Source organism: Acomys russatus, chromosome 25 (genome assembly GCF_903995435.1).
Source record: "Acomys russatus chromosome 25, mAcoRus1.1, whole genome shotgun sequence".
NCBI lineage: Eukaryota > Metazoa > Chordata > Mammalia > Rodentia > Muridae > Acomys > Acomys russatus.
Genome location: NC_067161.1, coordinates 12,187,340 through 12,200,051, shown reverse-complemented (window position 1 = coordinate 12,200,051; position 12,712 = coordinate 12,187,340). Strand labels below are relative to the sequence as shown.

The 12,712-nt window shown below is 49.5% G+C and overlaps 2 protein-coding genes across 2 annotated transcripts in view; one reads left to right on the top strand and one right to left on the bottom strand.

Annotated features, from left to right (window-relative positions):
* The window catches only part of Ift140 (intraflagellar transport 140), a 98,920-nt gene extending 96,850 nt beyond the window's left edge, over positions 1–2,070 (bottom strand). Inside the window, exon 1 of the mRNA XM_051168236.1 lies at positions 1,260–2,070. The gene's annotated coding sequence lies outside the window, so the exon portion shown is untranslated. The remainder of the gene's footprint in view (positions 1–1,259) is intronic.
* A 388-nt stretch (positions 2,071–2,458) lies between these two features.
* Cramp1 (cramped chromatin regulator homolog 1) overlaps positions 2,459–12,712 on the top strand; it is a 50,619-nt gene continuing 40,365 nt past the window's right edge. Inside the window, exons 1-2 of the mRNA XM_051167233.1 lie at positions 2,459–2,643; positions 4,169–4,509. Coding sequence (XP_051023190.1) covers positions 4,170–4,509 — 340 coding nt within the window. The 5' untranslated portion in view covers positions 2,459–2,643; position 4,169. The remainder of the gene's footprint in view (positions 2,644–4,168; positions 4,510–12,712) is intronic.

The following is a 12,712-nucleotide window of genomic DNA, read 5'->3' as shown; positions in this document are numbered from 1 at the left end:
TTCGAGACAGGGTTTCTCTGTGTAACATCTCTAGCTATTCTAGAACTCTCTCTATAGACCAGGCTGGCCTCGAACTCACAGAGATCCTCCTGCCTCTGCCTCCCAAGTGCTGGGATTAAAGGCATGCACTACCACTGCCTGGCTTGTTTTCTTTTTCTTTTTAAAGATTTATTTATTTATTTTCTATACAGTGCTCTGCCCACATGGGTGCCTGCATGTCAGAAGGGAGCACCAGATCTCATCATAGATGGTTGTGAGCCATCACATGGTTTCTGGGAACTGAACTCAGGATCTTTGGAAGAGCAGATGGTGCTCCTAACCTCTGAGCCATCTCTCCAGCCCTTGTTTTCTTTTTCAAGACAGGATTTCTCTGTGTAGCCCTGGCTGTCCTAGAACTTGTTCTGTAGACCAAGTCTTGAACTCACAAAGATCTGCCTGCCTTTGCTTCCCAGGTGCTGGGATTAAAGGCATGGGACACTACCACACATTTTAAATGAGCATTAGCCAAATAATTAAAAAGTTACTAAAGCTAAGCTTTTAGGATGCAGATGTTCACAGTGAAATAGTTACTTAACAAGAATCTGTTAATGGCCTTAGTTCAGGATTGAGTACTTAAACTTTGATTAAAAACAAGCTTCCAGTATCTAGGCCATAAAACAAAAACAAGAACAGGAAAATTTCACATTTTCCAGTCAATTGATCCTCTTTGTATGTTGTTAATCATTTTCAGAGGTAAGTGCGTCCCTCAAGCCATCTTTTAGGAAAGAACCTGTTGGCTCATTATGCCACGGAGTCATACTAACAAGACTTAAAGGAAAGTTACTCCTCTGAGAGACTGTCGGAAACAAAGGGATAGGTTCTAAAGTTGACCTCTATGGGTACTGGCTAATGGTCACCCTATAAAGTCTAGCCCTCTAGGCCAAAATAAGATCGCCTGGTTGCATTAGGTAGACATTACTGAAAGGCTGTGTAGTTCAAAGCGGTCCAGTCTGGTCATGGTATCTTTATAAGCCACCCAAAGGTTGACCAAGAGCAGGATTTTGGCTTCATTCCCACCTCCCCTCAACTTCTCACTAAATGCATCCAGAGGGACCCACAATGCAACTCAAAAGTCCAGCAGGAGGCCCTAGTATTGTACAGAGACAACCTTCGTGAAGCTAGCTAAGAGAGAGAGGAATCCAGAGGGTCCTGGCAGGTCACCAGGAGCCCCCTCCCCCCGGCCCAGCCACTCCCCACTCCAGCCCCACCGCCTTCTGCACCTCAGCTATAGGAATCTAACTTTGCCAGATTCCTTGTGCCTTCGTGTTGCCGGGACAACGCCGCTGGAAGAAAGCGGAGGTCGTAGAAGGAGAGCCGCGCCTCCGATGCTCCCGAAACAACTGGTAGCACGCGACGGAAAGAGCCGAAGGCAGTCGGTACTGCCCAGAGCAGCTCTGGAGACTCAGGCTCGCCTCAGGACTACAATTTGGGCTGTCTGCTGACGGGTGTGCCAGAGCTATTTGCTATTCAGGGCAAGCTGCGTCAAGCTTCCTTTTATAGTCTCTTTGGGTTCATCCTGTCCACCCCACCACACAGGCCATCAGCCGGCACCTCGGGGAGCTTAGCTGCATCGCCTCAGATGGGAGAGCGCGGCTGGCAAGTTTCTCTGGGACGTCCTGAGTACCGGACGCCGCCCCCGAGTGTGGCGCCTTGACGCCTCGGGAGACAGCTGCAAGCGATGCTCAGCAGAACCTCGCGGCTAGGAACAGGGTTCCCTGGGCGACCGAGCGCACTTCAGCCAGTGTTAGCCAACGGCGGGTGTCGCCGGAGAGCAGGCGCAGTAGCACGGTCCACGCCAATGAGCGAAGGGGACAACCAGTGGCGGGGACCTCCCGAGAGCTGGGATGCTCATTTTCAAACGCCAATTGCATACACTGTAGAGTTCTTAAAAGCCATTTTCTTATCGCCTCGATGAGGAAAAGTGTCAGTGGGCCATGCTGGGATATATTTATGGCCCTAAACCCGCTTGCGGAGCGCCTAGTCCCCACCCGAGTTCGCGCGCGTTTCCAGACGCCCCACTGAGGCGGTGATTTCTTCTCACGCATCCGTCAACACAGTCTCAGCCAATCACAACCAGCACGCTCATCCTATTGGCTGTCGGCTGGCCAATCCGAAGAGACGCAAGGCTCGCAAGGGCGCGAGGTAGCGGTCACAACACGCCCCACGTTGCGGACCCGCCCCGGTAGACCACGCGGGCGCGCGCACGCAACTGCTGCTAACCAATGGCAGCACAGCTGGTTGGGCGCGCCCGCAGAAAAGCTGGACGTGCTCATCTTCTTGCAAGGCGTCCGCCCCGCCCCGCCCCGCCGCAGACTTCAGGTCCCAGGCGGCCGCCGTAGCCGGAACTGTCTGGAGCGCGGCGGCCCGGGTGTGGGAGGGCGAGCGGCGGCTGCACCGGCGCCGTTCAGCCCTGTTAGCCCCGCGCCGGTCCACGGAGAGGACGTGCGAAGGCAACGGTGCTCGGTGACCGCATCTGACACACGACCACCAGCCCGGCGTCGCGGCCTCGCCGCAGCCGGAGCTGCCCGGCCCGGTTGGTTCTGCGGGCGCCCGCGGAGGCCCGGGATCCGGGAGCCAGGCTGCCAGGAGACGTGGATGAAAAAGGTGACTGCGGGCTGCACTCTGGAGCCTACGGGGGCCGCGGAGGGGCCGCGGTATTCTCGGGTTGCGCCGCGCGCAGCCTGCAGTCAGTTCCTAGGGAAGGTGCGAGTTTCTCCCACCAGAAATGGGACAAAGGGTGTGGAGCCGGGATGAAGCCCGCAGTACCCGCGCCTCCCACGGTCAGGAAGTGACGGGATTCGGCGACGGACTCCTATGGAGTCCAGCGCCGCTGGGGATCGACCGGAATGCGCCTGGGGACTCGGCCCGGCGCGCCGCCGGAGAGTGGCCCCTGTTGGACTGACGCGTTTTGCTCGGTGGTGTTGGCAGGGCTGGTTCTGTGGATGGGTTTCACTCCCTAGCGCAATGAGAGGGTTCTGGGCACCTTGGCGAGGTAGTTAGAAGTGAACAGATTCAAAGATAAGTCAAGTCCTGTGCCATGAAATCATTTACCGTGGATATGTGTCTTGTGTGCTAGAGTTTTTCTTAAGCCAGTATTTGAAAGATCAGTTCCAAGCAGAAAAACTGCACACCATTTGTGGCAGCACCATTTTGTGGTGTTACTAAGAGTTCGACGTCCCGGGTTTTACCCTCAGTCTGTTTCTTTGTTAGTATTGGTGCCTTGCTCTGTCTGGTTTTCTTATTAAATAGGAATGTTCTCAACAGTTGTGGGGAGCCTAGTGTCGCGTCTGCTGAACAACGCAGTGTTTCTCTTTTCTGCTCCATCACGTACACAGCCTGTGCTTAAGATGTTGGAATGTACTGGTCCTTAGTTTATTCAGTTTTGAGTATAACCTCTCCAGGCTGCAGATAATTATTTTGTTTATCGATGTTTTTTTTTTTAATGACAGTGGTAGAAGTTAACGCAAGAAATTTGTTGTTTCCAGAATTGTTTACATAGTTCAGTTCCGATTCTTGAAAGCCGACTGGAACATTACAGTGTTTGCTGTCACTTTTCCGGTGTTCCCTAACCTGTTCCATGCAACAGGCTTTGTTGCACGAGCGGTGTAGTCCGTCCATCTCCCATCTCCCGCCTGGGAAGGTTCCCGGAGTGCAGAGCCTCTCTCTTACATGCCAGCCTCGGAGGGAGCAGCAGCTTTGGCCCGGGGAGCACTGGGGGCTCCGAGGGCAGCGCGGGCCGTTGCAAAAGACAGGTGCGCGGCATGTTCGCGCGCGTCTCCAGAGAGCAGAGGAAAGGCCAGGGACCACGGGTGGTGCGGGGAGCGAGGCGGGCCCAGGCTGGGGGCCATGAGCTGCGGCGCAGTCGGGTAAGGTGGCGGGACAGCGGGCCCCTTAGCGCTGAGGCCAGGTCATGCCGCGGTGCCTTCCGTGGCTCAGGGCTTGTGGGTCAACCTGGGTTGGGGGCATCCAAGGGCGGGGCGGGGTCCCGGTCCAGTCAGGCTCAGCACTGTGCGGGCCCTCGGGCGGGCGGCGGGCGGCGCTGGAACAAACAACGGCCGCCATGTTGGGAGGCCGGCGGTAAACTTCTGCCCGCCGCCCGCCTTACCGCTCCTCGCCTCTCCCGCTGCAGGATGACAGTGAAGTTGGGCGACGCCGGCAGCGGGGAGGAAGGGCTCAAGAAGCTGGGCAAGCGGACGGCCGATGAGGAGTCGCTGGACGGAGAGGGGCCCGGCGGCGCGGACGCGGCGGAGGACAGCAGCAGCACAAAGAGGGACGGGCAGACCCCTCGGGCCGCCGGAGCCCCCGCGCCACCCAGAGGGCTGCCGACCCCATCCCCACCGCAGGGCAGCCCCCAGGACCAGCACCACTTCCTAAGGTCCAGCGTGCGGCCCCAGAGCAAGAGGCCCAGGAAGGACGCACCCTGTGCTGTGGGCAGTGGTGGTGCCAGCGGTTCCGGGCCGCGCGGAAAAGGTAAGGGACCCTATCCTGTGGCAGCTGCCGAGACCTCCTCGGGTGGCACTTGTCCCCTTCTACTCCTTCGTGGTTGTTGCTTTCTCTTTATATTAGGAGAAAGGGTAGGGATTGTCCTTTCTCTGGGCAACAGAAATAGATTACCAAAGCGTCCCTGACGGCTCCTCATGGATGGCCATTTTAAATTATGCACAATAGCTTAAGAATAGGCAGAGAAAATACCTGCTCTATTTCAAACCTCAAAGTGGTGGGAATGCAACAAAAGAACTGGCTTTTGTAATTTATGGGCTGGGGAGGCTGTTGATGAGAAATCCAAAAGTAAGGTTAATGATGGCAGAGGCTGGCTGTGCCTTATTGTCCTCCACCAAAGTGTCCCTGCATTTTTTGAAACCCTTAGACTTTCAACTGAGGTCTCCACTTGATGAGATCAATGGTAACCTACCGGGGCAGCCCACAGCACTGTCTTATGGTGAAATTGTAACTGCTTTCCTGACGCCTCTTACCAAAGTTTTTTAAAAAAGAGTACTCTTTTGGTTCTCGACATGCCTGTATTGCCTTGTCTGCTTTTGACTTTGGATTTTAGCACCATGGTTTCTGACAATACAGGCAGTTTGCTCTTACATTCTTTTCAGACCAAGTTTTCTGCCTCCCCTTCTCTCCCCCGTCCCCCTTCCTTGCTGGGTAACCCAGGCTGGACTGGAATTCACTAAGTACCATTAGGCTGGCCTTGAGCTCTTCAAAGTTTTTCTGCCTCAGTTTCCAGAATGCTCAGATTACATGCCAAAGGCGATATGGTTGGCTTATAACACTTTTATTTTTAAATATCAAATGGAACATCACTTTCCAGTAAGTTCTCCATACTAATAGCCAGGCATGAAGGCATACACTGTTAATCCAGGCACTTGAGAGGCAGAGGTAGGTAAACGTCTGTGAGTTCAAGGCCAACCTGGTTTGCATAGCAAGGTCTTAGCCACCCAAGGGCTCCACGGTGAGACCCAGTACTTCAAAAACAAAACCCAAAACATTCACTTATAGCACTTAAACTATTAACGTTTATTTTTCGTTTCTTTGGGAAATACTGGTTTAAATTACTGAGATGATCCTGGTAGTTTGTAAAAGAAATAATTCAAGAGCTAGTAGAGAACTTGCATTGAGGATCTGACCCAGATGTGTCTCATTAAACTCACTTCTGCCTCTTCCTCATCTGGAGGCTGGCCTCCAAAGCCATGGCCTTACCAAACGATAAAGAATTTTGAAGTGAGTATGCTTATTTAAAGACATAAGTGTGACATAACCTTGTGTGTTTCCAGAACTAAAAGTTGCCTCACATAAGTTGATTTTGGTGTTAGGAAAGCATGAGCTTACAAAACTTGATTTATTTGTAAATTCACTTTTCACTAGAGGATCTAGGTGTGTTTACACTTCTTGGGTCTGTGCTAAGCTGCTATGTCTTCGGTGCCTTTGGTGGGGATGTTGCAGAAAGCCCTGCATGTGGACTCCTAATGATCTCTCTGACCTACCATGTCCTTGTCCACTCAATTCTCTCCTTTCATTCAGATTTGCTCTTCTGTCAGAGATGCACCCACTTGAGAGAAAAAAGGAACAATAGCAATTGTTGGTGAAGCTTGCCTGCTGGGATGAAATGTGTTGGTGTAAGCACGCTGACTTACACATAGCTCCTTGTACATAGAAGGATGTTAAAACTTATTTGTGAGCTGTGAAGTGATAAAAGGAGGCTCGCTCCTGTGTGCACAGGTGGAAGAGGTTTCCTGGTTACCCTTAGATCGTTGGTTCTGATTCTTTTTTTTTTCTGTTTTCCTTTTTCTTTTCCTCCTCCTCCTCCTTTTTTTTTTTTTCCCCAGTTTTTCGAGACAGGGTTTCTCTGTGTAGCCTTGGCTGTCTTGAACTTGCTTTGTAGACCAGACTGGCCTCGAACTCACAGCGATCCACCAGCTTCTGCCTTCCTGAGTGCTGGGATCAAAGGCGTGCACCACAGCGCCCAGCTCCGGTTGTGATTCTTGTCCACTGTGTGGCTCAGAGACAGTAAACTGTAATAGTGCTTCTGGGAGGGCAGTGAGAGCCTGTTTCCTTTGACACTTTTGGTAGTGCCTGCCTTCCTGCTGAGTCCTCCTGGTATCTGCCATCCACTCATGAGCTACACAAACCATTCAGACGTACTTCACCATGCCCTGGATCTTCCATCACCTCTCTCCACTGCCAGGAGAAACCAGGTGTGACCACATGCCCTTTCACGTTGGGTAGCCAATTCCCGGAAATGGTTCTCCAAGGGAACACTTCTCTTACACACTGGAAATCTCCACTCTGGCTGGCCAGTGTGGGTCAGTAGGAAGTGAGGAATGCCTGTGTTTTCACTTCTCACTTGGAAAAAAACTCGACTTGCATATGTGAAGAAAGCTGACAACTGAGGCAATGGCAGTTTCTGGTTTTTTGTTTTTGTTTTTTTGGTTTTTTGTTTGTTTTGTTTTTTTGAGACAGGGTCTCTCTGTGTAGTCTTGGCTGTCCTGGACTTGCTTTTTCGACCAGGCTGGCCTCGAACTCACAGTGATCCTCCTGCCTCTGCCTCCCGAGTGCTGGGATTAAAGGCGTGCGCCACCACACCCGGCTGGCAGTGGCAGTTTCTTTGCTTGCTGGCCTGACATCTTTCCGAGTCTCAGTTTCATGGGAGTCTGGAAGGAAGGACTGAGGGGAGAAGAAGGAGATCCTCCTCCTCCTCTGGTTTTCTTCTTTTCTGAAGATGCAAGAGTAGATTCTTTGACTTCAGTAAGAAATGTGTTTTAGTATGATTCTACTTTCTTTTCTTTCTTAATTTTTTTTAATGATAAAGAGAGAGAAGACTTAGCACCCCCATGGCAGGCATTTTTCATTTCTGTAACTTTGCTTTGAACGGCTGTAGAAGCTAGTTTATTGTTTCTATCCTGAGCTCAGCCTGAATCAAAAAGAGCAGATCTACTTGATTTTCCCAGTCCTACCACACTGCCAGGGAGACTCAAGGACTCTTGTGACTAGAACCCAGAGTTACTGAGACTGTTCATGAGGACCTGGGTTAGGACCTAGAACCCTCTGATGCTCCCTTGCTAGGCCAGTTCATGGACTGGTGGGCTCCTGAGTAAAACAGTTCACTTCGCAGAGCCTCAGTTTCCTACCTTTAAAAAAAAAAAGAAGAAGAAATGAGACTGGAGAGATGGCTCTGTGGTTAAGAGCACTTGTGCCTCATGCTTCCCACGACCCGCGTGGTGGCTATCGCCGTCTGTAATGCCAGCTCCAGAGGGTCTGATGCCCTCTTCCAGCTTCTGTGGACACTGCCTGCATACTGCAGATGGCAGTCAGCTTTCCACCTTGGAAAGAGGTTTGAACTAGCAATTGAGGGCACAGCTTCCACTTCAGAGCTCTCAAACCCCTGATTCATGTGTGTGGCAGGGGAGAAGTTATTCATAATGCCTGAACAATAGATTCCTTTTTGAATAGTCAGGTGCCTCATGGCTGAGGCCTACATTTATCTTACCGTTTAGGGTTGAAGGACTCAACTTTATAGAAGGGACTTGTGTCTTATGTGTTCCCAAGAGAACTTTCTGCAAAGTAGGTTTGCTGGAATCCACATACTAGATGAGGTGGACTTCTGCTTACCTGTTGCCTTTGGGAATGCTACAAGCAGGAAGCAGCCAGAATGCTACTCTCCTCCATATAGATGAAATGGGCTCAGGGCCTGGTGCTATCTTCACTGCCTTCAAGGCTGGCCTTTTTTTAAAAAAAATCAGTCACAGTGCTCTGCCATTCACTTACTGCCTGGCTCCAGTGGTGTGTGCCATGAGGCCTCTGTGTCCACACTGTCTATAAGGGAGGTCAGAGTGGTTACTCCATCCAGTCTAATGCAGTGAGAATGGGGTGGAGCCCATTGTAGTCATCCGTGGGCAGCGACATCAAGCAGTGCCCAAACCCTGGAGGCCCAGGGACGAGAGGATGGAGAAGGAGCTCTAGTTGAGCAGTGCTGGCGTACACTTTTGATCTCAGCGATCGGAGGGCAGAGGCAAGCAGGTCTCGGAATTTGAGGACAGCCTGATCTACAAAGTGAGTTCCAGGACAGCCAGGGATACACAGGGAAACTGGCTCAAAAAAAGGGGAGCACGGGTTGGGGACTCTGTCTTGCTTTCAGCCACACTTTCTGTGACATCCACTACAATGGAAGACGGCCTGGACATGTGATCCCTATTGCTGACATAGACCTCACCTACTCTGGATGTGTCAAAAGAGCCAGGGCACACACTACCTTACAGACTGCTTGTGATGACACCAGAGTGGAGAGGAAACTCTCAAAACTATGTAGAATTGTGTGCAGTTTTGCTTTTGAGACAGGAGCTCTAACTCAGGCTGGCTTTGAATTTCCTGCCTCAGGCTCTAATGTGCAAGTGTATTTCTCAAAGGTTTATGATAAATTATAAAGTTGAAGGAACTTGGTAAGTAAGTAAGATAACACCAACTACTTACTTCAAGGCTCACTATATAAGTCTGGCTGGCCTGGAACTCAACAGAAATCTGCCTCCAGCCTCTGCCTACTACATATGAGGGTTAAAAGCATGCACCACCACATCTAATACCTTTCTTTTTTTGTTGTTGTTTTTGTTTTCCAAGACAGGGTTTCTCTGTGTAGCCTTGGCTGTCCTGGACTCCCTTTGTAGGCCAGGCTGGACTCGAACTCACAGCAATCCACCTCCCTCTTCCTCCCAAGTGCTGGGATTAAAGGTGTGCACCACCACGCCCAGCTAATGCTTTAAAAAAAAAAAAAAAAAAAAAACTTATTTTATTTGCATTTGTGTTTTGCCTACATGGATGTCTGTGAGAGTGTTTCAGATCCTCTGAACTAAAGTTACAGGCAGTTGTGAGCTACCATGTGTTTGCTGGGAATTGAACCCAGGACCTGTGGAAGAGCAGCCAGTACTCTTAACCACTGAGCCATTTCTCCAGCCCCTAATGCCTTTCTTTTAAAGGTTGAAATGGATGTAGTTTCTATGGTGTCTACCTTGGTCTTTTGTTAGTAAAGAATGCTTTAGCATACTAATATTTGCATCTTATTTTGGATTGTACAGAAACTATCTCAAATAGCAAAATCACAAATTGAAAATGGGTGTTGTCATATTTGGTGTAGGAAGTCTTTTGTTAGGTTGAGTAACTGATGATCTTAGCGGTAGAGAACAATATGAAAACCAGCTACAATAGAAGACCTTTCCAACACTTTGTACTTCTCTAGGGAATAAAAGATACAATAAACAGGGAGGAGAGTCCTATAGTATTCCATGAGGATGTCTATGTTTTTGTAGAAACAATAGGACTTTAGTTGTGACTTGGGTGTTTTTTGTTTGTTTGTTTGTTTTTAATTTTTAAATTTTTTCGATTTCTCTGTGTAGTCATGGCTGCTAGAACACCCTCTGTAGACTAGGCTGCCCTTGAACTCACAGAGATCCACTTGCCTCTGCCTCCTGAGTGCTGGGATTAGAGGTGTGCTCCACCACTGCCCGGCATGAATTTCTTTGTTTGTGGGAGGGATGGGAGAACCTTTGAGGCATGAGACAGCCTTGCAGGTGTGAGGACAGGAGGCTCGATGGGAAGAAGGGAGTCTCCTTGTTGAGGTGATAAGTGAGTAACCCAGGGATGAGAAGTGAGGGTTCAGGTCATCTTCAAAGAGTGAAGGAGGGCACTTTAGAGTCTCGTCACCTTGGAAGGTTCTCACAGAACAGTTGAGCATACAGATGGCACCTTTGGGAATTAGTTGAATGACCAGAGACAGGAGGGACCCTCGTTTGCTTATTGAACACCTGCCATATTAATCAAGCAGCAGCTTTGGATGTTAATGATATTGGGGCTGGGCCAGTGGAAGGTGTTAGGATTCATCCGTTGAGGTGGCAGTCACGGATAACTGGCTTGCTTATGAAGAATTCCTCCTGTGTGACCTTGGTAGGATGGCATCTCTCAGATACCGGTGGGACTCTACAAACAGAGCTGCTTGAGCTAGCTCCTGAGGTGAACATTCTCTGCCAGCAGAGACACAGCATCTGAGGTTTCCTTCATGAGCTCTTGCCTTTACTGTGCATGCTGTAACCTGAGCTGGCCTTGTTGGGCCTTGATGTGTGCCATCCTTGGCCCCTGGGAAATGTCCCTGTCCTCATGCTCAAACACAGGCCATAGGGGTGCTTCTCTGCCAGAACTGAGAAGTCGAGAAGCTTAGGGTTGATTTCCAAGACACCTTTCTAAGACCAGACTACATGAGCGGAGCCTGAGACTCTTCAGGACAACCACTGTGTCTCTTGATAGCTGGTCACCTGCTTCTGGATGTAATATTTCTAGTTCTCAGAAGGAAGCTGACAGACTACAGTGAGTTAATGTTCTTTTAAAATATGGCCAATTGTAATAGTATCCTCTAAAGTTTACCACGCTGCTCTTGCCCCCCCCCCCCCATTCTCCTACCTGCTTCCCCTCCTCCTCCTCCTCACTCCCCTTCTCAGGTCTTCTCTCCCCTACTTTCTCTTTCTCTCTCCTGGTGATTGAACCCAAGGTCTTATCAATGAGTTATATCCCAAACACAGTCATGAAGTTTGTTTAAAAAAAAAAATTGTTTTTGTTTTTTTGAGACAGGGTTTCTCTGTGTAACAGCCCTGGCTGTCCTGGACTCCCTTTGTAGACCAGGCTGGGCCTTGAACTCAAGAGACCGCCTCTCTCTGCTTCCCCAGTGCTGGAATTAAAGGAGTGTGCCACCACGCCTGACTTGCTGCTTCCTGTTTGTTTGTTTGTTTGTTTGTGTTTGTTTGTTTGTTTTTCGACACAGGGTTTCTCTGTGTAGCCTTGGCTGTCCTGGACTTGCTTTGTAGACCAGGCTGGCCTCAAACTCACAGCGATTTGCCTGCCTCTGCCTCCCGAGTGCTGGGATTAAAGGCCTACGCTACCACGCCTAGTGCTGTTTCCTTTTTGTCTTCACCTGAAATTTTGGAGGGAGACTGGATGTCCAGTATTCTTTCTCCAAAGCTCCTGAGTTCTAGGATGCTGTCTAGTAAAGGCTAGAAATGGTTGCATGAAGTGATTTGCTTTTTTACTTGAATATCCAGGTTGCCTTAATTTTCCTCCTGTGGTTCTAGTACTTTTGAGACAACAGAAAGAAGGACCAGGTATCTCAGAGCAAGTGACACAGGTCCTTGAACAGTGGCTGTTGCTCCTCTGAGGAGTTGCTTTATTCTTTACTCTTCTTATTTAGGTCACCAGTGAACCAGTAAAATCTCATGATATTTGTCAGACAATTGGGTTCTTGGACTTAGAAGCTGTGTGTCTGTACTTTTGAGCATGCCAATGCCAACACGGACTAACAGGAGTTAAGCCGAGTGGTCCTTGAAGGGCTGGATGGCTAGCATGCTATTACTGGAGAGAAGAGAGCTTGTGTTTCTTGAGAAACTAGGACTATCTTGAAGTCCTCCATTGTGAGGTGCAAAGGCGGACAGCCAGCATGTGCTGAATGGCGCATGGGAAGACCTATGGGTCCTGTGAATTGTTTTAGCTGGTGACTTGATTTTTAGTCTCCCTCAGAAACATCTCCTACCTCCTGGAAGTGCTTTCGCACCCTGCCTGTTGCAAACACTCTGGGTTTGTTGTGCTGAAAGGGACAGTCTTGAGCAGCCCGTCCTTGGCCTGCTGTGTAGCCCAGGGATCTGAGTAGTGTTGCTGGTCCAGATACAGACTGAAGTCTATTTTCACTCTATCTCTGTGCCCAGAGCAGTAAGTACTGAGTATCAAGCACATCACTGACTAGTCTAGCACTTTCCACGCTGAGCAAATGTTTTGCACTATCTAGGAAGGTAACCATGAACCATGTGAGGCCTTTAACTGTTGGAAATGTAGCTAATGAGATTGAGGAACTAGGTTTGTTTTGTATGGTTTTGTTTGTTTATTTTGTGAGACAGGGTCTCACTATGTAACCCTTGGCTGGCCAAGAACTCACTACTAGTCCAGGCTGGTCTCAAACTCATAGAGATTCACCTGTCTTTGTCTTCTGAGTGCTGGGATTAAAGGTGTACACCACCATGTTTTTATCCTCAGTTCATACTTAAATTGCCTTATTTTGTTATTGCTAGGTACCTGGACAGTTTGTTTGATAAACCATTGATTTCTGTGTTTCTATAATTCTGATAACATTGCCTCTTGAAGT